This window comes from Mus musculus, chromosome 13 (genome assembly GCF_000001635.26).
Source record: "Mus musculus strain C57BL/6J chromosome 13, GRCm38.p6 C57BL/6J".
NCBI lineage: Eukaryota > Metazoa > Chordata > Mammalia > Rodentia > Muridae > Mus > Mus musculus.
In genome coordinates this window covers 120,172,202-120,196,640 of record NC_000079.6, presented here as the reverse complement: position 1 = coordinate 120,196,640, position 24,439 = coordinate 120,172,202, and the positions used below count along the sequence as shown (strand labels likewise).

At 42.4% G+C, this 24,439-nt stretch overlaps 1 protein-coding gene and 1 pseudogene across 1 annotated transcript; both read right to left on the bottom strand.

Annotated features, from left to right (window-relative positions):
* Positions 1-232: 232 nt before the first annotated feature.
* Positions 233-2,129, bottom strand: Gm20763 (annotated as a pseudogene).
* Positions 2,130-22,748: 20,619 nt separating this feature from the next.
* On the bottom strand, positions 22,749-24,233 carry Gm21818 (predicted gene, 21818). The gene is made up of 2 exons (NM_001371093.1): positions 24,048-24,233; positions 22,749-23,485 (listed from the first exon to the last, which is right to left on the bottom strand). The coding sequence occupies exon 2, from the start codon at positions 23,455-23,457 to the stop codon at positions 22,945-22,947; it is 513 nt and encodes a 170-aa protein (NP_001358022.1). The 5' UTR covers positions 23,458-23,485; positions 24,048-24,233; the 3' UTR covers positions 22,749-22,944.
* Between the last annotated feature and the right edge of the window lie 206 nt (positions 24,234-24,439).

Sequence of the window (24,439 nt, the reverse complement as noted above, 5' to 3'; positions counted from 1 at the left end):
TTTGTGGCTCTCCCTCTTCCCTACCTACCCTGCTCCCCACTACTCTTTGTAGCCTCCCTGCCAGACTCCTTTCCTCTTCCAAGTCCCGTTTGTGATTTTGCCCATCCCGGCCCATTCTCCTCCTCTAAAGCTCTGCTCTCTCCATCTCCTTATTGCCAGATAAACAAGTAAAACGGAAGCACCAGGGCAGAACTAGAAGGAGAGGAAGTCAAGACTGAAAGGCAAGTCTATTTCAAGAGAAGCAAAGAAACAGAAAGAATGTGACACAGCTGTCAGTCACCAGCCACCACAAAGCGCCACACTGCAGGCCCCAAGCTGCATGCTCTCCAGAAATCTGCAGCTGGAACACACTATAATTCCATGATGACCTCTTATTCTGGGCAGTGCGGGCCACAGCCCGGTTCTGATGAGCCAAATGGAGCAGAGTCTCCACCTCTTTCTCACAGGAAACAGGGACATATAGTGCATTGGTGACAGTAAGCTCCTCACTCCCTGGGCTTGCCCGACGAATCTCACACTCGCCCCCTTGTCCCTTGCGGGGCCCAGTAGCTAGCAGGTCTCGAACGGTCTCATTGTAGATCTCTACATAATTCGCCACAAAACTGTATGTTCAGCCCTGGCCACTCATCTCTTGGGCCACAGAGAACAGATGCCGCATGACCTGAGGGATCAGCCCTTCCAATTGGGGGTCTCCCCTAGGCCCACCTTCCATAGTGAAGGTCTTGCCACTGCCTGTCTGTCCATAGGCAAAAATGTACACAGAGTAGCCATCTGGTGCTGACTGGACAAGCATGGAGATCTCCTCAAACACTTCCTCCAGCTTGCTTCCTGGCAGGAACACCCGATCAAAGGAGAAATCATGGTGGGTAGTGGGTGCTGGTGCCCCAGTCAGGGTGGAGCGCAGATCATCAGACTGTGAGAGGTTAAGGCAAGTCGGGGGATCAGAGGGTCCAACAGGGCCAGGAGGAAACACAAGGAAGCCAGGAGATGGAGTGGATTCCCCTGTGAGGATAGGGCGCACGTGGCAGAACACCCGGATATTGCCCTTCAGTTCCTGCAGCTGGTTGTGGAGTCGCCGCCGCTCCATCTCTAACCCATAGAGCCAGTCTCCTTGCTCAGCCAGTAAGGTCACCTGGGCTTCAGTCTTCTGCCGAAGACACACCACCTCTTCTTGGCTGCTTGACAGAGCTTGGCTGCTCTTCCAGTTGGGTGCTCAGTGTGCTCTGCTCCTCCTGTAATTGCAGCCGCTCTCTCTGAAGCTTCTGAACCAGTCTTTCCGTGGTACCCAGACATTCCTCCAGCTCCAAGACACCTGCACTCAGTGTCTCCAGCCTCTGCTGTTCCTGCTCACCTCAAGTGCATACACTGGCCAGCTCCCTTTCCAGGGTGTTCCACTCTGTCCCCAGGGTCATGGCCTGCTCCTGGACCTCTCTGAGTTGCTTCCGAAATCCCCAGTTCTGTTCCAGCGTTTGAGTCTTCTCCTAAAAGCGTTTCAACTCTTCACTGAGGTCACACAACTGGCCCGTCAGGTCCCAGGCAGGGCGTTTGCCAGGTCTCTTCCTTTCCACCACAGGATCAGTGGATGTGCCAGGCTTCTGGGCAGGAGCAGCGGGAGCTGGCTTCTGGTTCCTCAGCACTGTACCAACAGTAGAGCACCCACGAGGTCCTGTCTTCTTAGGGCCTTTCTTTTTTTTTTTTTGTTTTTTCTTACTTTTTTTTTTTTTTTTTTTTGAGACAGAGTTTGGCTGTCCTGGAACTCACTTTGTAGACCAACCAGGCTGGCCGGGAACTCAGAAATCTGCCTGCCTCTGCCTCCCGAGTGCTGGGATTAAAGGCGTGCGCCACCACGCCCGGCCCTTAGGGCCTTTCTGAGCTGCAGTGTGGCCTTGGGTCTGTGACACTGTGCTGAGGAGTGGTCCTCTGGGGCGGGATGTGTCAACTTTGGTCACTGCACCCATGCCTCATGTCCGTTTCTTTGCGCGCTCCAAGGCACCCTCCATCTGGTCAGGACCCCTCTTGAGCCTGCTTGCTGACACGAGCAGTTGGGAGGAGGACTTGACCAGGGTTGTCTTCAGCTCTGTGTTCCTCTTCACTTCTAACAAAGGTGGCCTCTGCGCCTGCACATCCATGGTGGTCTGCACAGGATGAGATCAAAGGCAGTAGGCAAGGTGCTGGTGCCCCGAGACCCGTGTCCTCTCAAGGGCTCCTGCTGCAAAACACCAGAGCCAGGCCATCCAGGAGCCAGGCCAATCTGCCACACCAATCCCCCACACTTGCCTCTTTTGAATTTCTGTTCTTTCTTTTCTACACAAGATCCTACTATGTAGCCCTGCCTGGCTTTTCAGCACAAAATAATTGTTAAGCCAAAGTGGCAAATTTTGGGTGTTGACATTCTTTCTACCTTTACCAGATTTTGTTAATATGCTTAACTACTGATGAACACATAGTTCGTAGTCGTCCTTTTCTTCTTCCTCCTCCTCCTCTTTGTAAATACTTCCGAAGTGGTCCATCAAGACGCTCTCCTGCCCTACACCCCCAAGAAAAAGAACAATGGTGTCTCCAAAGGTTGTCTTTCTGGGTACAATTTGTTTGTTGTTAACAACACAATATTATTTTTGCCTTGAAAGCAAAGTAAATCATCAACAGAAAAATGTTAATTCAATGAGAAAGGTATCATGATACAAGTTCTAGGGGCTCTGCCTCTAAAGGAAGCTGAGCAGTGATCTTGATTAGTAGCTCATTTTCAGCATGCTAGTGTGGAACCAGCAGCAGTAATAGGAGCTTTGGCAAGCAGATATTTGATTTTGAAAAAAATCTTTTTCTTTCATTATTTATTATACATATTTTATTATATATATTATAAATAAATATATTAAATATTAAATATTACACATATATTTTTTATTATTTATTTTTGTTTATGTGCTACCGTGTGTGTGTGTGTGTGTGTGTGTGTGTGTGTGTGTGTATGTAGGTGAGTGCATGCCATGCATGTGCAGATACCTGCAGAGTACAAAAGAGGGCTTCAGACCCTCTGCATCTAGACTTACAGGCCTTTGTGACTTACTGGGCATGGGTGCTGGGAATTGAGTATAGGTCGTCTGGAAGAGAGGTGCACGCCCTTAACTGCTAAGCTGTCTCTGCTTCTCCACCCCCAGACTTCTTGTTAATTCTTGTTAATTCTTCTTGGAATTCATGGAGCTTGATGAAGTTCAGAAGGTGTCCTTATGTCTAGGTGATAGTGGCAACAAGATTCTGGAATAACTCGTGCTATGCAGCTCCTGGCTTCTCTGTCCTTTGCTTCATTTTTTTCTTCTTCTCCTCCACTTTGGTTAGAAATGTGTGAGATTTCATCATTATGTAAAGCCTCTGAGTAAGGGAAATATAAGCCTGCACTATATAGAACATTTCCTGTCCCGATTAAGAAGAGAAGGCATGACTCATTTGTGGTAAAATGACAATGGGAGAGACTCAGTAGAGACTGAAGTGGAACACTCTATTGATATAAAGCAAGTGAACAGACTTACCACGTATTGATGGTTTATTGGTGAGGACCTAGCAGAGAGAGGTACTGGGTTGAAAAGAAGTGTCAGGAGCTGGAAGCAGAGTTGAATGGAGTTAATTTGGATGTGAGTTGTGCTCGTGATTGCAAAGCAATGCAGAGAAGCCCCTAACAGATACATGGGCTCTTCGTGAGGAATGTCTGAGCTGGGCTGTTTTGCTGAGTGTGTTGGGAAAGGCATAGCCAGGTGGGACTCTCTGTATTGTCACTGTGACAGAAAGCATGGCAACACTAAGATCTCTGGTGTCTTTTAGAACAGTTCCAAAAGACATTGGATCTTTTTCCATAGCAGAAACTACAAATTCTTTCAAGGCAAGTGTGCTTACCTAGGTGACATCCTGGACTTTAAGTAGGGAGACAGTCTGACTGAAAACCTGGTAGACTTTTAGATCAATTTGGACCTCTTTAAAAGAAGTGTTTGGACCTGTCTCCTTAGCACAGAAAACAGTCTTGTAAATGAGGTGTCTGTGGGGCTGGAAGATGGCTCGGCAGTTAAGAGTGCTCATTGCTTTTCCAGAGGACCCAACTTCAATTCCCAGAACCTGAGTTACCTGTAACCCAGCTCCAAGGGGACTGGAAAGCTCTTGTCTCACACAAGAGCTTTGGGCACACCCACACGTGTACCTACCCACACCCAGATCCATAGACATACATACATACACACCCCAATAATAAAAATCTTAAAAAAAAAACAAACCAAAAGGAGACATTTAGACCAGGACTCAGAAAAGACTGAGCCTGTACAGAGACATATCTTTGAAAGTTAAATAGATGGCAGACCTTCGTGTTCCCAAGAGAACTGGGAACTTAAGTTGACGGTAGTGATAGCGCGCCCCTCAGAAAATCACAAATATTTTCCAAACGCAGATAATATAAAGTTTTCCAAGTGGCATTGGAAATATAATTACTGCCATTATCAAAGTGCCATGGAATGACTTGCAAATGTGAGTTGTCAGGCACTTAAGTTAAAGTCCTCCCCTCCCTTACTGTGGACATGGGCGCAGGCTTCTGTGAAGTGCTCAGCAGAGCATTTACTGTCTTGTTGCAGGCTCCTTATTTGGCATGCCCTACAAACTACATCAAAAAGAAGACAAATATTTATGAAGGCATTCCTTAATGGATGGTAAAGCCATGCAATGGGCTTCCATGGTTTCATAGGCTGAGCTAATGTGGCAGGGTGTATATTAATAATTTAAAAAGAAACACATGTGGAACTCATTTCCTGTTGGGTCAGATACATAAATGGGGTGGTGTGGGGGAAAAGGTTTTTTTTTTTTTTTTTTTTTTTTCCTTCAGCCTCCTGGGGATTGGGGTAAGATTTTTGAGTTCTCGAATTCTGAACTCTAACTTTTGCTCCACTCCTGGAGTGTCTGAGGCTACAGACCCCTAAAGACTAGATATTTCTTTGCTCATAATATAAAGCAGAGTCAAAGAGCTGGGCAGCTGGAGGGATGGCACGTTGTCCCCAGGGGATGCAGCAACTACAGTTCCAAGTCTGACCCCCACCCTCCAGGCAAAAGGTTAGAAGACTCTTCCCTTTGATCAGCCGAAGGGGAAAGAGTCTAAGATACTAAGATGGAGTTGTAGATTGAGAGGAGGAGTCAGCAGAGCCCACTCTGCTTTGAGAGTGAAGATTAAAGTTTATGTGCCAGGTTGGACATGGTGGTACACCACCTTAAATTCTATAAAACCAGCAGGCAGATCTCTGAGTTTGAGGTCAGCCTGGTCTACAGAGTAAGTTCCAGGCCAGCCTGGGCTATACAGACAGCGAGATCTTGAACAAAAACAAACAAATCAAAACAAGAAGTTTCTATGCCTGTGGTGGTTTGAATAAGGACGACCCCACGGGCTCATATAATCACGAGGGAGTGGAACTCCCAGATAGGAATAGAAGGACTGGGAGGTGTGACGTTGCTGGAGGACGTGTGGTGTACTCTAAGATTTCAAAGACCCATGCCAGGCACGGTCTTTCTGTCTGCCTGCAGGTCAGGATGTAGTCGTTACATTTCCAGCACCACTCTTGCCATGCTTCCTGCCATGATAGTGAACTACGTCTCTAGAACTTCAAGCAAGCCCCTGGTTAAATGCTTTCTTTCATAAGAATTTCCTTGGTCATGGTGTTTCTTCACAGCAATAGAACAGTGACTAAAACTAGTGGGTCTCAACCTTCCCAATGCTGTGATCCCTTAACACAGTTCCTCATGTTGTGGTGACCCCCAACTGTAAAATTATTTTGTTGCTAGTTCGTAACTGTAATTTTGCTATTGTTGTGAATCTTGATGTAAATGTCTGATTTCTGTCCTTGTCGCCTTTGCATATGCATCCCCTGACCTGTTACACTAGTCTGCCCTGCACCTGCCCGGACAGCTTCTGTAGAGACTCAACTCAGCCTTAGCCTCCCTTGTTATTTACGTATGCTGTGCAGGGAAGAGACACTTCAGATACTTTCCTCATGTCAGAAAACCCAGTCCTTTGTACTGTTGTCCTCATAAATATGGCCTCAGAGGGCTCTCACTGGTTAATGATTGCAAGGTTGGCGAGCAAACTTTAAGCTTGCATGACAAATCCAGCTTGCAACTTCAAGGGAACAAACTTGATTCTCTACAATGTTCTACTGCACAGATGCCATCTTGCCACCCAGCTGTGCCAAGTCTTCAGGCTGCAGAGCCCTTCCAACCACAGAAACAGGCTCTCAATATTATAGAAACAGCCCCACCCTTCTTGCTAAGCAGAGGGAAATCTAATTTCATGATGACAGGCATGATGTCAGAAGTAAGGTAGAATTAATGAAGGTGAACAAGTATTTTTTTTTAAAGTTTATTTATTTATTATATGTAAGTACACTGTAGCTGTTTTCAGACACACCAGAAGAGGGCATTGGATCTCATTACGGATAGTTGTGAGCCACCATGTGGTTGCTGGGATTGAACTCAGGACCTTCAGAAGAGCAGTCAGTTTTCTTAACCACTAAGCCATCTCTCCAGCCAGAAGGTGAACAAGTATTATCTAACTCCCTGTGTTTAGATCAGAGAATGGCTAATACAATAAGTTTAAAAGTACTTCTGTCCCGACCTAAAGTTCCTTCTTGTTCAAAGTCACTGAAATGCCATTGGTCTCAACTGCAGGTTAAAATCAGGATGTGAAAAAAAAAAAAAAAAAAAAAAAAAAGGGACCGACATGGTAGTATATTCCTTTAATCCCAGCACTGGAGATCGAGAAGCAAGTAGGTCTCTATGAGTTTGAGGCCAGTCATGACTGCTTCATAGTAAGACTTTGTCTTAAAAAGAGACACCTTTAATCCCAGTAGCAGGCAGATTCTGAGTTAGAGACCAGCCTGGACTGCAGAGCGAGTTCCAGGACAGCCAGGGCTACACAGAGAATCGGAGGGAGTGGGTTTTCTCCTACAGGTAGGTTCTGGGAATGGAATTCAGGTCATCAGGCTTAGCTGCAGTCATCGGTAACCACTGAGACATCTTTGTGGCTACAAAGTCACAAATATTAGTTAAAGCTTTGTGACTTCAGTTTTAAAGAACAAATGAGTTCTCCTTCCTCCTCCTCCTCTCCCTCCTCCTTCTCTCTCCTCTCCTCTCCTTCCTCCTCCCCCTTCCTTGCTTCTTCCTCCTCCTTCTCTTTCCTCCTCCCCTCCCCTCCTCCTTTCTTTTTCTCCTCCAATTCCCCCTCCCTTTTCCTCCTCCTTCTTTCTTCTTCCTCCTTCTTCTCCTCTTCCTTCCTTTCTCTTCCTCCTCCTCCTTCTGGAAAACATCAAATGGTGAAAACGCCAGTCCAATGGGTCTTGGGGCCACAGTTGTGGTAGAGGTTGTGGCAATGGAGCTATAACCAAAGACAAGGAGTGGATCCCTGGGCCACCTGGTTGAGGACGTGAGGATCAAGCCCCTGGAGCAGAGTTACCTGTTCTCCCTGCCCATTAAGGAATCTGAAATCACTGACTTTTCCCTGGGCGCATCCCTGAAAGATGAAGTTGTAAAGATGGTGCCAGTGCAGAAGCAGACTCAAGGCAGACGGTGGACCAGGTTCAAGGCTTTGTGGCTATTGGGGAGTGCAAAGGTCATGTTGCTCTTGGTGTTAAGTGTGCCAGGGAGGTAGCCACTGCCATCTGAGAGGCAATTGTGTTCGCCAAACTTTCCATTCTCGATGTGCAGAAAAGCAACCAGGAGAACAAGATGGTCAAGCCCCAAGCTGTTCCATGCAAGGTGACTCTGCTGGTGTGTCTCTTCCCTGATCCAGAAATGCTGACATTATCTCTACCCTGTGCCCAAGAAACTGTTGCTGATAGCTGGTATTCGTGACCGAAGCCAGGGGCTACAACTGCCACCCTGGGCAGCTTTGCTGAGGCACCCTTTGATGCTACCTCCAAGATCTACAGCCATTTCACACACACACACCTCTCCCCCACCCCCCACCCCAACCTCTAGAAGGAGACTGTGTTCACCAAGTCTCCTTATCAGGAGTTCACTGGCCATCTTGTGAAAACCCACACCAGGGTCTCTGTTCAGAGGACCCAGGCTCTGGGTATGGCAACCACATAAGGGTTTCTATGTAAAAAATAAAAAAGTGAATGAAGTCTGGGGATTGTGGGATGGGGCAGGAGGGGGAGAGAGCGAGAGCTCAAATGAGTCCTAAAATGAATAAATTCAGAAGGAAGTAGGCATTTATATGTTGCTAGTAGAAGAAAATTACAACCCTTTAGAAAATAATTTTAAAATGTTTATGAGTGTAATTTCACTCTGGATGTTGTCTTAAGGCATCATCTGAAATGAGGAATTTTCTTTTTAAATGTAGTGATCATAATACTATTAAAAGTAGCAAAAACTTGGAAATAAAGTTTGTATAATAATTACATGAATCACAGCCTGGAGTACTATGCTGCCATTAAGATGAGGCTTAGCATGTCTAATGTTACCATGGTAACTGAGACAACTCGGCAAGGAACTCAATGTCTATAAAGAACTACACCTACTCATTATCCTCCCCACACGCCCGCACTCTGCTCACAAATGCTTGGATTCCATTTGAAATAATATCACTATGTCTTTCAACTCTTAGATGTATAAAACTTGTTTTCCAGCCAAATTCTGGGTATATTTAAATTATAACATTTCTTGTCATAAGAACAAGAGATACAATCCATGAAACATTCAAGAATCAGTTTTCACCCTAATTAAGTCCGACTTCCTGGCAGTGGCTGACAGGCTGGAACACATGCAGGTGAAATTCAGGGCAGCAACTAAAGGCACTAGCTGAAGTCTGCAGGCTCAACCCTCTCCCCAGCCTCCCCTCCCTGCAGGAGCTCAGCACTTTGAAGCTGTTTGCTTGTGGCTTTTGCTCTTTGGGATCGCCTGGGTGTACTTGTCCTTTGTAAAAAAGTCGTCATGAGTTATTCTTATTCTGCCTTATTCTGCTGCCATAGCATAAATAAAATCTTGAATTCCTCCAGCTGGGTCAGGGCCAGACCTAAGCCTGGACCAGTGAGACCCAGGAGGTTGTACTACAAGAAGCGCAGTGTTGTGTCCTAGCAACCAGAGCAAAGGACTCGACTCCAATGACCGCACAAAGCATCAGTTTAAAGACTGTATTTCCCCCATTAAATAGCTAAATAGCTGTATTATTCTTAGAGATGTTGTGAGGCAGGAATGGTAAAAGCATTTCCAGTTTTATAGCAAAAAAAAAAAATGATTATTTTGGTTTGTGGATTGTCTACTGTTGCAGACTTAATGTTAAACAGAATCGGGAATGTTTGATTTAATTACTCTTTGATGAATGCATATCTTTGATGGAGGACCATGATAAATATTAACTATGTATTAGAGGCCAGATCTGCATTTCCCCCCTGAAAATTAGGCTGAAAATAAGAATAAATGGAATCTACATGTTATGAACACTCTAAAATGTTTGAAATTTGTATTTTAATTAGTAATACATATTCATTATAGATGAGTAAAGATGATTTCACTGACCCATAAACTCAGCACCTGCCGCTAAGCGGACTGTAGCTATTATTAATATATTGGCATGAAACTCTTCCTTTTTTTCCCTGCATTTGTACACATATATGGCATCTTATTCTTCTCAAATGGGGCGATTCTAGAAAATATTAGGGTTACTATCGTCAATACTCATTAGTGGTTTTATGATAAGTATGTTACAGTTTTTCTCTTAACCAAACTAGCTCCCAAATAATTGAGACTGGACTATTATATTTATTTATCAAGCTTTAACTGCACAACAACTCCTCTAGGCTAATCTGTCTACCTCCTGGTCAACATCTTCATGATACTTGCATTTTAGTATTGATCTGCCTCTTTCTGCTTCAGGTGTTTTCTCATGGTACCTCCTGAACTCTCTCTCCTTGGCTGAATCCCTATGTCTGTCTCCTGTCCCCTCACCTGGTTGGGAGGAAGTCCAGCCCTATTCTCTCCTCCTGCTCAGTCATTGGCTGATAAGCTAGCTTTATTGACCAACCAGGGAGAAATGGGGAGCAATGTTTACACAATATTGAGAAATGAGATTCTTTTTTTTTTTCTTGTAAATGAACATTTAGTTTTATTCATGGGAGTCTCATGGGGAAACAAACTACTCTTAAAGATTAGGGTTAGAGTTAGGATTAGGGTTAGGGTTAGAGTTGCATGCCCAGCAGTAGATGGCCAACAGAAAACAGACCCAATGATATCTTGAGATATTCCTTGTCTCATAATGTCATGTTAGGGGTTTCTTTTTATCTTATACACACACACACACACACACACACACACACACACACACATTTTAAATGAGATATTTTCTTTATATATATTTCAAATGCTATCCCAAAAGTTCCCTATACACTCCCTCCACCCTGCTCCCCTACCTACCCACTCCTGCTTCTTGGCCATGGCATTCCCCTGTATTGGGGCATATAAAGTTTGCAATACCAAGGGGCCTCTCTTCCCAGTGATGGCTGACTAGGCCATCTTCTGCTACATATGCAGCTAGAGATAAGGGCTCTTGGGGGGCACTGGTTAGTTCCTATTGTTGTTCCACCTATAGGGTTGCAGACCCCTTCAGCTCCTTGGGTGCTTTCTCTAGCTTCTTCATTGGCGGCCCTGTGTTCAATTGTAGCCTTCCCTAGCCTTGAAGCAGGCTGATTCAGACCTTGCTGCCACTGAATATGAGACCACCTGGGGTGGAGCCTTCAGACCGAGATGGCTCTATTCTGTAACCTGCTGCTGCTCTCCTCCAAGACACTGCTACCTGCTGAGAGGCCCCTGAGATATTCTGGAGGCACATCCTATCCTGCAGGTCGCCTACAGGCTGGCTCCAGACACCAAGAATGGAATGGGGGGGGGGGAGTTGAAGGGGGAGGGATGGGCGGGAATCACTGTCTTATATGGAGCTCCAGGAGAAGGAAAGAATTAAATGATCGTATCAGGCATAGTGAGCAACAGGTATTTATGCTAGCGCTGGTTTTAAACTTCATTTTTAAAAAGTGTTGCTGGAGGTGCTATAGGAAATGGGCTAAGTTGGAACAGTGCTGACCTGGCGCTGGTTCCACTTAGGGTTTGACAGCGAAATATGTGTGGGATTAGAAACTTGAAATCAGGCGGTTGTCCGCAGCTTTCAAAAGCTGCTTCAGGCGAGAGGAATAGGGTTTAAAATAATAAAACAGGTGGTTGTTCACAGTCGAAAACTGCATCAGGGGGCAGGGGCGGGGGAGGGATGGGCCTTCCCCCTTATAAGCACACTCTCTTAGTAAACTCACAGGCCTTGATCAGAGAAATTTTTGTCTTGGCTTCATTATCTTTTCTCACAGTCTAAGTCTCTTTCAGCCCCAGCCTGCCTTCCAGAAATACCCGGTTCATGTGCATCAGGCTAGAGGAATAGGGTTTAAAAAAAATAAATAAATAAAATAGAGGAAAATGGATTTTGAAACTCTCCCAGAGACAGAGAGAAAATTGGGGGATACCCTGCTTTATTCTCTCTGGCCCCTACAGCAGAAGTTCTCTGCTCTCTTTGTGTTGTCTAATGTCTGGTGCACCAATCTGTTTAGTGTCAATTCATGTGTGTTTTGTTTCATTGTCTGAATGACTGAATGTTCTGTGTTTCATGTTGGAAAATAAAAATGGCTAAGACTTTATCTGCTGGTTCAGCAAAGCTAAATGTTCAGAGAGTGGCCCACACTTTAGCCAAGAATCAAGAACAGCAGGGGAGCCACTGCTAGAAAAACTGCTTTTAAAGAAAAGGAGCCTGCAACCTCTTGGTTCTAAGGCAAATAAACTGATAGTATTTTCCTAGAAAATTCTCTGCAATCGTGATTATTGTGTTTAGCAAGTGACAAAGTGCCTTTTTATCTTATAATTATAGCTTGAAAAAGTAAAATTCTTGGATTGGTCTAAATTTATAAGATTCCTGTAGCTACTTAACTTGGTTTTTACTGGTCTTAAAGGTATAATATGCTCTGCGTGTCTTCATCATAGAATATTAGCTTATAAGTTATTGGTTATGATTAAAAGGGTGTAACATTGGTAGCAAGACAGCTTTAAATTGGTAACTCAGGTTTGGAGTCTTTCAAACACGTGGCACAAAGCAGGCCAAAAAACTAGGCCTCTAAGGATACTTCTAGTTTAGATAATATTTAATGTGATTCTTATCCTAAAAGGTAGACTTAAAGGTAAGATTTAAAACAATGTCTCTTTAATGAAGCATTAAAATTTGCAGTGTCATGCATTCATAGGTATAGATTGGCAGCCAAACTTTGTAACATGATAGTAATGTTTCTAATATTGATTCTAAAGATGATAAATTGTTTGAAATTGGGTTTTGCTTTCCCAAGTTGTAGTTATAGTCTAATATTGCAAAAGAAACTTGAAAATTCTAAAATCTGTCCTCGAGACAAGAGGAACAAAGCTCAGAGCAGCCTAGGCAGGGCTTATAAGTCTTTCTTTTGTGTTGCAAACAGTGCCTAGAGGGAGAGCAATGTTTACACAATATTGAGACATGAGATTCTTTTTTTTTTCTTTTAAATGAACATTTAGTTTTATTCATGGGAGTCTTATCCTAAAAGGTAGACTTAAAGATAAGATTTAAAACAATGTCTCTTTAATGAAGCATTAAAATTTGCAGTGTCATGCATTCATAGGTATAGAATGGCAGCCAAACTTTGTAACATGATAGTAATGTTTCTAATATTGATTCTAAAGATGATAAATTGTTTTGAAATTGGGTTTTGCTGCCTTCAGGGGAATTTCTCGTTAGTTAAAAGAACACTGTTGCAGATCTATCCAGATGTTGTTCTAAATAAAGTTCAAATTCAAAATTTATAAAAGGTCAATCAGGCTGTAGAACTTAAGAAGGCATTATAATCTGGCTTGCCTCCTTCATGTAAAGTTTTAGATTTAAAGGTTTGTTTTTTTCCTTTGCATCTTGATAATTGTAAAGGGTTTGCTTCTAGTGAACTGGTGATCTCTGGAAAATTTTCCCTCTAGGTATGGCTAATATAGCTTTATGTTATGTAAGAAAAAATTTTATTGTTTCTTCTTGCGCGCGCTCGACTGGCCAGGAAGAACGACGCTGCAACAGTTTATTTGGAGAGCTTGATTGTAGAGGCGAAAAGACCCCGAGCCCAGAATTGGTGCTGCTTTTATAGGCCTAGGAGAGGCGTGTCTTACACCCAGATTGGTTATGCACTATGCCTCATTTGCATGTTCCTCATCTGAATGGCTACTCACTCTCAGTACCTCACAGAGCCTCATTATCATACCTCATTTGCATGTCTCACATCTGATTGGTTACTCTCTCAGTACCTTACAGAACCTCATTATCATACCTCATTTGCATGTCTCACATCTGATTGGTTATACTCTCAGTACCTTACAGAACCTCATTATCATGCCCAGGCCAGGCAGTGTCTTTGCAAAAAACTTTACTGCATATGTACACATTGGTTGTTTGTCCAAACTTATGTGTGGTAGCCAGCAGTAGTCAGTGCCACTCAGCAACGGCACATGTGGCTTCCCACAGTCTCTGCTTCAATACAAGAAGCTAAGACTTTGAATCTTTCAGTGTATATTGTTTCCTAAGTGGAAAGTATTTTATTAACCAATGCCTCTCAAGAGGAGTTTATTTCAAATCTTTGCTCTCACATAATGAGTTTTAAAGTTATGGGGTGTAGTTGTTGCTCCAGAAAAGATTCAGAGGCAATATCTTTATACTATTTAGGGTTTTAGTTATACCTTAAAGTTGTGGTACAGAAAATCTAAGAACGAAAAATTGATTTGCTTCAAAATTTTATTTTCAAAAGCTTCTAGGAGATGTTAATTGGCTAAGGCCTCACCTTAAGGTCTTAAAGTGACTTAAACCTTTGTTGGATGTTATCTTGAGAGACACAAATTAACTGGGAAAGAACAAAAGGCTTTGCAGAAAATAAAGAAAGCTTTTATAATTGTTATCAATTATAATCAATGGTAATTAAATATTAGCTGCTTATTTTAGTTATGGTTATTAAATGTGCCCACAGAAATTCTTTGGCAAGAGAAAACATTAACATAAAATCATCTTTCTTTGCCTCAAAGCAAAGTTTTAACCTCTTATTAAGGCTGCTGTGGTGCTAATAAAGAATTGTAAGATAAATTCGTATATTTTAGAAAAACTATAACAAAAATTGTGTCTTAAGAACCTGACAAAGTGTCTGTTTCTTGTTCCAAACAGCAATTAAATTGGTTATTGTAGAATATTGATATTTGGCCTATTGCATACCATCATTTTAAATAAAATTGATAATTATTATCCTAAAGATAAGTTGAAAATTGTTTTTATGCATGCTTTTGTACCTTCTATAAATTCAGTCACACATGCATCCCATTTACTGTGTTTAAAAACAGCCCTTCTATGGGAGAAAAGTATATGTGAATTGGATCACATGCTTATTCTTTTGAGTTTCCTCCTTATTCAGCACAGATAATTAAATTGTGTGCTGTAGATGGTGTTTTAAAATGTTGAATAATCAAGCTTTAATTTGTATATTAATTGTCAATATTATATCTCAGAGCTTACAATTGCTTAAAATTGTTCATCCCTCAGATACTATAAATTCTCAAATTTGCAATTGTTTATGCATATACAACTCATAAAAATGCTGTTCTTTTAAGAAGACTGTTTTTGGACATTTAATAAATTGTTCTAGATTGCCTGGACAAGACCTCTTTAGGCAATGCCATGCTGGATTTATATCTCAGATAGATTACAGGCCTTACATAGGAATGATTGGCTATATAATCTTGTTCTTTATATATTCAAACCAGTAATGGCTTGGGATAATATTTTGGTATTTTTAGACAATGTGCATGTCAAATTGAAAAAAAGAATTGTTCTTGGTGATCTCAGATTCTGTTTCCACATAATGGTGTTAATTCTTGAGGACTTATACTTAATCAATTACTGCAAATGAATGCTTATATTTCTGATTAATAAATAAATAAATAAATAAATAAATAAATAAATAAAGTATGCCTTGATCAGAGCAAAAATTGTCTTGGCCTCATTCTTTTCTCACCGTCTAGTCTGTTTCAGCCCCAGTCTGCCTTTCAGGAGTTCCTGGTTCATGTAAGCTGCAGGCGGTTTACAGTTACAGATTGGCGCTAGGAACTCAGACCTGAAAACTGCGGGGTAAACTGAGGGACCACTGTCTTATGTGGAGCTCCACAAGAAGGGAAGAACTAGAAGATCATATTGGGCACAGTGAGCAATAGGTATTTATGCTAGTGCTGGCTTTAAACTTCATTTTTTAAAGTGTTGCTGGAGGTGCGATAGGATACGGGATAAGTTGGAACAGTGCTGGCCCAGTGCTGATTCCACTTAAGGTTTTTCAGTGAAATATGGGACTAGAAAATTCCAAACAGGCAATTGTCCGCAGCCTTCAAGAGCTGCTTCAGGTGAGAGGAGTAGGGTTTGAAGAACAATTGTTAGAAAAATTTTCAGATAAGATAGGTTCTTGCTGCCCAGAGAAGAAAAAACTTCTGTTCAGAGAAGAAAAAACTTTAGATAAGAGAGCCTGGAAGAGAGTTGGAGAAGCTTTGAAAAACACCCAGGCAGATAATTTCACCCTTTGCCTCTGGGCACACATAAAAAAAGACACTCTTGAAAAGGCTATCTAGCAGGTGTCAGATAGTACCCAGACAGAGCTTGAAGAGTCTCAGGAAGAGTGCCTGTCAGAGAGGACTTTCCCAGAAAGGGGCCCTCTCAACCCTAAATTAGAAAGATATAGAGACTCTGATGATGAACTAACTTTAGACAAGGAAGATCATTCAGAAAGAGGAGCCACCAATTATTTTGATAAGAATTGGCCTCACAAACCTCTCGCTCCACCTATGGCCTCCACTATAGATGCTACTCAAATGGGCATGCAACTAAGTAAATCAGAGTTTGAAATTAAGTTGCAGAAATTGACTAATGAGCTTTGACTAATGGCTTGTGCGGAAGGGCAAGATATATCTGAAGTGCTAGCCTTTCCTGTAGTTAAGATAATTGACCAGCAAAATAACAGAGTCAGACAATACCAGACTTTGGATTTCAAGGTGATGAATGAGTTAAAAACAGGTGTTGCACAATATGGCCCCACAGCTCCTTTTACACAAGCATTATTGGATACTGTCATGGAGTCACACTTAACCCCCCAGATTGGAAGACTCTACGTAAGGCTACTTTGTCAGGAGGAGATTTCTTACTTTGGGATTCTGAATGGCGAGAAGCCAGTAAGACAACTGCCGCTTTAAATGCTCAGACAGGTAATCCAGACTGGGATATTAACATGCTTTTAGGAGGAGGTCGATATGAAGGCAATGCTAATCAGATTGGTTGTCCTGTTGGAGTGTATGAGCAGGTTGCTATGGCTGCCTTGGAAACAGTTACCAGCTAAAGGGGATCTTGGTGGAAGTTTAGCCAGCATTGGGCAGTGTCCTGATGAGCTTTACCAGAACTTTGTGGAAGGCTATTAATAGCAGCTAGTAAAAGTCTTGAAGACTCTGACACGGGAAGTCCTTTCATTATGCAATTGGCTTATGAGAATGCTAAAGCAGTGTGTCGCGCCGCTATCCAAACGTACAAAGGACAGACGGATTTAGTGGGATATATCTGTCTTTGTGCAGAGATTGGGCCATCATATAATGAGGGTTTGGCTTTCGCCACCGCTTTGCAAGGAACCACCATATAAGCAATGCTTTCACAGAAACAAGGGAATTATGCATGTTTTAAGTGTGGAAGTTTGGGTCATTTTAAAAATGACTGTCCTAAGAATAAAGGTGCCTAGAGTGGGCAAGCAGGCCGTGCTCCAGGAGTTTGTCCTCGATACAGTAAGGGCAACCTTTGGGCTAGGGTGTGTAAATCCAAGTCAGACATTCCAGGCCATCCATTGCCAGGAAACGAGAGGAGGGGCCAGCCCCAGGCCCTGAAATACCCACAGTAAGCAGCTTATGGGACCATGAAGCTGCTGTCCAGCCAAAGAAAACTGTTTTTGAACTTGTCAGGGCAACCCCAGGAAGTGCAGGATTGAACCTCTGTTCCACCACCCACACAGTATTAACCCCAGAAATGGGAGTTCAGACTCTGCCTACAGGAGTTTTTGGACCTCTACCTGCAGAAACTTGTGAATTTCTTTTAGGACGAAGCAGTTCTATTTTAAAAGGTCTGCAGATTTATTCAGGTGTTATAGATAATGATTATGAGGGAGAAATTAAAATCATGGCTGCTTCCCCTCATGGTGTTATAACTGTACCTGCTAATCAAAAAATTGCTCAACTTTTCTTAGTTCTTTGCATCTGCTACCGTCCAGATTTGTTAAGAATGAGATAGAACAAGATGGCTTTGGTTCCTCTGGTGTGTATTGGGTACAATCTATTACTAATCAGAGACCTAACCTTAAATTGACAATTGAAGGAAAAGGCTTTGAAGGATTAATAGATACTAGAGCTGATGTAACAATTATTAGAGGACGAGATTGGCCTTCAACTTGGTCTTTGTCTGATATGCTTACTCACCTTCAAGGAATTGATTATGCCAATAACCTAAAACAAAGCTCCAAATTGCTAACCTGGAGAGATGAGGAAGGCAATTCAGGACAAATTAAGCCATATGTTATGTCAAAATTTCCTGTTACCGTGTGGGGAAGAGATCTCTTGTCACAGATGGGTATTATAATGTGCAGTCCTAATGAGGCAGTGATCAAGCAGATGCTCAGATAAGGATTTTTTTCCTGGTCATGGGCTAGGAAAGAAAGGACAAGGTATGAAGGCTTTTGAAGGTCCTAAACCTTACTCTAACACAAGAGGTTTGGGGTATTTTCAGTAATGGCCACTATCTTGCCTGCATCCCATGCTGATAAAATTCAATGGCTTAATGATATTCCGGTGTGGGTTGATCAGTGGTCTTTACCTAAAGAGAAAATAGAAGCTGCCTTTTCACTAGTGCAGGAGCAATTAGAGGCAGGGCATTTAGTAGAATCTCAGTCTCGTTGGAATACTCCAATTTTTTTTATCAAGAAAAAAATCTGGTAAATCGAGATTGTTACAAGATCTAAGAAAGGTTAATGAAACCATGATACTATGAGAGCTTTACAACCTGGGCTTCCGTTTCTGGTAGCCATTCCTAAAGCATATTATAAAATTGTGGTAGATCTAAAGGATTGTTTCTTTACTAATCCTTTACATCCTGAGGATTGTGAAGGATTTACTTTCAGTGTTCCTTCTATTAATTTTAAAGATCCTATGAAGAGATATCAATGGACAGTTCTCCCACAGGGCATGGTGAATAGTCCTACCTTATGTCAAAAGTTTGTGGCACAAGCCATTCAGCCTGTGAGATGACAATGGAATATGATTTACATCATTCATTACACAGATGATGTCTTGATGGCGGGAAAAGACCCCCAGGATTTGCTATTGTGTTATAGAGATTTATAAAATGTCTTAGCTGATAAAGGACTACAAGTAGCTCCTGAGAAGATACAAACTCAGGATCCTTATAATTATTTGGGTTTTAGACTTACAAATCAAGCTGTTTTCCCTCAGAAGATAGTTATTCACAGGGACAACTTAAAAACTTTAAATGATTTTCAAAAATTGTTAGGTGATATTAATTGACTTCACCCCTTTTTAAAGCTTACTACAAGGGAAGTGAAACCTTTATTTGATATTCTTAAAGGGAGTTCTGATCCTACCTCCCCTAGATCTTTAACCTCAGAAGGATTGCTGGCCTTACAACAAGTGGAAAGAGCTATTGAAGAACAATTTGTTAATTATATAGATTATTCTTTGCCTTTACATCTGTTAATTTTTAATATGATACATATGCCTACAGGATTGTTGTGGCAAAGGGCTCCTCTAATGTGGATACATTTGAGGATATCTCCTAAACATAATATCCTGCCATATTATGAAGCAGTAGCTCAGATGATCATACTTGGAAGGAAGCAGACACTAACTTATTTTGGCAAAGAGCCAGATATCATTGCTCAGAGTTATAGTGTAGATCAAGATACTTGGCTGAAGCAGCCCAGTAGGGATTGGTTGCTTGCTCAAAAAGGATTTATAGGAACTATAGATAATCATTATCCTCAAGATAGGTTGATAAAAAATTTTTTAAAAGATTTATTTATTATTGTACATAAATTCACTGTAGCTGACTTCAGACACACCAAAGAGGGTGTCAGATCTCATTATGGGTGGTTGTGAGCTGGGATTTGAACTCAGGACCTTTGGAAGAGCAGTCAGTGCCCTTACCAGTTGAGCCATCTCACCAGCCCCGATAAAATTTTTAAATGTACATAAGGTGATGTTTCCTAATACGACTTCTTTACAGCCTTTGAATAATGCTCTTTTGATTTTTACTGACGGCTCCTCTAAAGGGCAAGCTGGATATCTTATGAATAATCAACAAGTAGTCATGGAGACTCCTGGCCTCTCAGCTCAGTTAGCAGAGTTGACAGCAGTATTGAATGTATTTCAGTCAGTAAATGATGCTTTTAATATTTTTACTGATAGTTTTATATGTTGCACAATCAATTCCCTTATTGGAGACTTGTGGTATGTTTAACTTTAATACACCAGCAGGATCTCTGTTTTCACAATTGTAAAACATCATTCTTGCCTGAAAACATCCGTTTTATATTGGCCATATACAAGCTCATTCTGGTCTTCCTGGACCTTTAGCTGCAGGCAATGATTGCATCGACAGAGCTCTAATAGGAGAGGCCTTAATTTCAGATCTTGTTGGTTTGTCTAGACGTGATCATGATAAATTTCATCTCTCTAGCCATAGCTTAAGGCTCTGACACAAGATCACTAAAGAACAGGCAAGAATGATTGTAAAAGAATGTCCTAAATGTATTACACTATCTCCAGTGCCACTTTTAGGAGTTAATCCACGAGGTCTTATGCCTAATCATATTTGGCAAATGGATGTAACTCATTATGTAGAATTTGGAAAATTAAAAAAAATATGTTTGTATTGACACTTGTTCAGGATTTCTTTTTGCTTCTCTACATACGGGAGAGGCCTCTAGAAATGTAATTGATCATTGTTTACAAGCCTTTAATGCTATGGGATTGCCTAAACTCATTAAGACAGATAATGGGCCATCCTATACTGGCAACAATTTTATTTCATTTTGTAAGGAATTTGGTATCAGACATAAAACTGGAATTCCTTAAACCCCATGGGACAAGGAATTGTCGAACGTTTTCATGGCACTCTGAAAAATTGGCTTTTAAAAACAAAACAGGTGCATGGCTGAAGATCTGCTCATGGCAGTGCTGGAGGAGGCCAGGAGCCACTGGTGCAGAATCCCAAGACAGCTTCTTCACACACAGGACCAAAAAAGCCAGCTCTACTGCTCTAGGCCCAGGCACACAAGGATATCAGCAGTGTGAATCCTGGGATGGGTCACATGAGCTTTTTGCAGTCACACTGTGGGTGGTATTCATAATCCTGAAGAGGTGGGGGAGGCAAGCAAAGGACCCTGAAACTTGGTTTACAAATTCACAACATAGACAAAGAAGTGAAAAAGGCAAAAGTTGCTTTCGTTGGAGTTCTTCAAAAGATCCTCACTCACAGAGTCCACCGAGATTGCCATTGCTGCAAACTGCAGGGAGATTTTTATTGATCCAACAAGTTGGGGACTCCCCTCTCAGCATGCAGGCCAGAGGAGAGACCCAGAACAAAGAAAGAACACACATTCTATACCTTGTAAAGGGCAGATTTGATCAACAGGGTTCTCATTGTTGTAGCAAGTAACCCTTTCAGGCATTGGTTGGTTTGCATAGTGACTACTTCTGGCCTAGTGTCTTACTTTGCTTGTCTCCATGGTGGGTTATTATGATTTGGTCAGCAAAGCAGTAGTACATTTTGAACTTATGGATCAGCTATTAATGTCATAGCTATTAAGTCATGACTATCAAAGTCAGGAGGATTCTAGCAACAAGGTCAGGGTGGTTTGTGGTCCTCAGAATTCAGTGTGGTGTGGGGTAGGGGGATTTCTCTGAGAGCTGCTATTTTTGTTATGGTAATTTCTCTGAGAACAGCTAATATTATTTTGACAGCCTCAGGCTTAATCATTTTGACAGCTAAAACTATGTTTTTACATTTGTTTAGTCAGCCAGCTTCCTTATCCGGCTCTGCACTTGGCCTGCTAGTACAGTTTGGAAAGTCCTTTTCGAAGGGAGAAGGTACTGGTGGTCTTGAATTCATTTTTGATATTACACTTTTAGACTATTATAAAACAGAAACAACACACCAAGGAGGTGAGGGGCAAGAAGAGAATTGTAGTGCCAGGGAAATGTTAGTTATCTCCAAAAATAACAGACTTGCACGAATATAATATAACTAATAGTAGGTTCTTTATTTCATTTGAGTTAGCTTGGTCCCTTCCAATGAACCGCTGTCATGCAGGATGGTTTTGTGGTTTCAGGGCAATGCAGGAGTCAGAGACAAGGAAGGAGTCCTGGTCAGAAGTCAAAAGTCTCCATTGACTGATCCACAGTACTCCTTCTGAGCTGCATCCCAGAGACTTCTTCACAACAGGGGGTGCTGCAGCACTGGCACTTGAGTTGGTGGTAACCTCAGTGCTCACACTCTGGACCCCCTTCTCTAGTAGCTATGTTTTGTCCCCCAAGCCAAGTTCAGCTGGGTTGTCAGAAGTTCAGAGCTGAAATCTGAACGTGATTTCAAAAGTGGTAATTGATTTTGCTCTCCGTACAGTCTCTGTGCTGACAGGATTGGCCTGTGCCAGGTGGAGGTGGCATTCTGTGATGACTCCAGTCAGGAAGGTGTGTGTCTAAACACTGACCAAAATGCCTGGTGACTGTGTGTGAGGATGTAGGAGATGCTATGCAGGATCCCTGGATTCAGTTTGTTTTCTGATCCTCTCGGCCTTCCAACATTTCGAAAATTAGATTTCATACCGTTTACTGTTAGTAAATAGCCTTCTTAGCCCTGCAAGTGTGCCAAGACTTGCTACACCACCCCTTCCCCCAATGAAGACAAACGGAGTGCAAACACAAATCTCCATCGCAGCTGCTTTTCTTTCTGTTCACCTGATGTTTTAGGGATGGTACAGACATCCTCAGCATGGTGCAGAGAACACAGTTGGCAGTGGAGGGAAAGAGTGAGCTTCAGAGTAAGAGCCACTAAGTTCCCAGGCATTGTCTTAACAGATGAAATCCCAGGAGAAAGATCATAACAACTCTCTCATTTCCTGAGCCCTGATTTACATAGCTGCTTCCATTTATTCTCCAAAACCACAGTAAGGCCTGTCATTCAGACATGTCCATCACTCAGTCCTCCCTCCTTCCTCCCTCTCTCCCTTCTTCTCCCTCTCTTTCTCCTTCACACTCTCCTTCTAAGAGTAAAATGGAAATTGCAGGTGTCTCTGAGATCAATTTGGAAGAGAAGCATCTGTGTAGATCAGTTATCATCCATCACCCTTCAGCAAAATGGTTTCCCAAAGTGCTCAAGGTTGCTCCCTGTGTGCTCATCTTATGGCCCAGCACAAAGGAGAACAAGGAGGCCTAATGTCCCCTAAGGACTTCCTTTAAAACAAACCACCAGTTATCCTGTAACCAACAGTCGGAAAAATAGAATATCCCCATCTGTGTCCACTCCACCCTTTATGTTTTCCCTTAGGCCACTATAAGAAGAACACAAATTTTCAGCTTTTTAACTATTTTATTAAGAATGCTGTAAACAAATAAACAAACAAACACAAACTAGATGGCTGCAAAGACACAACTGCCTTTGTGTGCCTTTGCTGTAACAGCAGGAGCTGACAGAAGATCCCCTAATTGCTAGTCTTAGCAGGCATCAGGGTTCATGGGCTCCAAACACAGTTCTTAGTGCCTTTCTCACTTCTTCTGGCCAAAAGCCCTTTGAAGCCATGCCCAGCAGCCTAGGTGCCTGGAACTGTCAGAAACAGGATCCTGGACAGGGCAGTCTCCACCATCACAGGTCACAAGATCCAGGCCTTTCTCCCTCAGCAAGCTTGGGGAGGGTTGGTCTGGCTCCTCTGTATCTTTGTCTTTGTAGTTTTTCACATCTCCTGGGGACACTTGTGGATTCCTCTGACTCTCACTCTGGAAGACCTCTGTGCCCTTCTTCATGGCAGAATTCAATCTGTGGTAGGATCTCAGGTAGTCCACACTCTCAAATACACAAAAGGAGTATAGATCCCATTCGGCAATCCAGCCATCCTCAGAGCAGTGACTTTGTTCTTTGCCTAAACAAAGTGTCTCAGACTTGGAACACCTTGTACTCTGGGCTGGCAAGACCTGTGCACTGGGCAGTGCATGTTCTTCAATATCTGATGTATCCTTGACAAAACTGGGAATGGACTGCATCATCTTCTTGGCTTTATCCATGGATCCCTGTGGGTAAGTCCTCCACCTTCTGATTAAGAGAAGAGTCCAGTTAATTAATTGGGCTCTATATTTCTTGACCCTTCCCAACCATTACACTGTGGGAAGCTGTGTTTTATTTTTTTTTTCCATTTTTTATTGGAAGCTGTGTTTTAAACCCACAATCCTAGAATCTATTTGCATTGCCTAAGGAGACAAGATTCTGCCCAATCTGGTGGCAAAATCCTTTCATCCCAGAACCTAAGGGAAAGAGCAGATCCTACACAGAAGCAGAGGCAGGTAGATCTCTGATCTCAAGGCCAGCCTGGTTGTCAGACCTAGTTTCAGATCAGCTAGTGCTACACAGGAAAACCTAGCCTCAAAAATCAAAACCAGTAAACAAAAAGGAGTGAAGCTTCTCCAAGTAAGATGTTATCACTCTGGATGCAATTGTCTACAGTTAAACATCATAGGCAGCTGACTAAACAGGCAATGGAGAAAGTGCTAATGGACCATCAAATCTACTTGGGCTGCCTGGTGTAGAGAGTAAAATATTAAATGTAATGATACCTCACTCTCTCTCTCCTGGAAAGGGATTTATTAGAGTGACTTACAGTATGGAGTTGAACTTATTCCACAACAGCTGGAGAGGAAGTAAAGTCCAAGATTCCAGAAGTTCTCAGTTCCTGAGGATGGATGTTTCAGCTGGTCTTCAGTAGAAGATGGAATCACACGCAAGGGGGCTCTAGTGCCAGCAAAGTAATAGACTTGCTAGCTATGAGAGAGCAAGCAGGCCAAGTGAAAACTCTCTTCCTCCCTGTTCTTATATAGGCCTCCAGCTGAAGGTGTGGCCAGAATTAAAGGTGTGTGTTCCAGCCTCAACGTCTGGATTAAAACTCAGTGTCTTATGCTAAGTGTGGTGGCTCACGCCTTTAATCCAAGCACTATGGAATTGAATCAAGGAAGTAGATCTCTGTGAGTAGTCGGCTCTACAAAGTGAGTTACA

Bases quoted from the DNA above. Each gene is read 5' to 3' on its own strand.
- Gm21818 (NM_001371093.1), bottom strand. From the start codon at position 23,457: ATGGATAAAGCCAAGAAGATGATGCAGTCCATTCCCAGTTTTGTCAAG.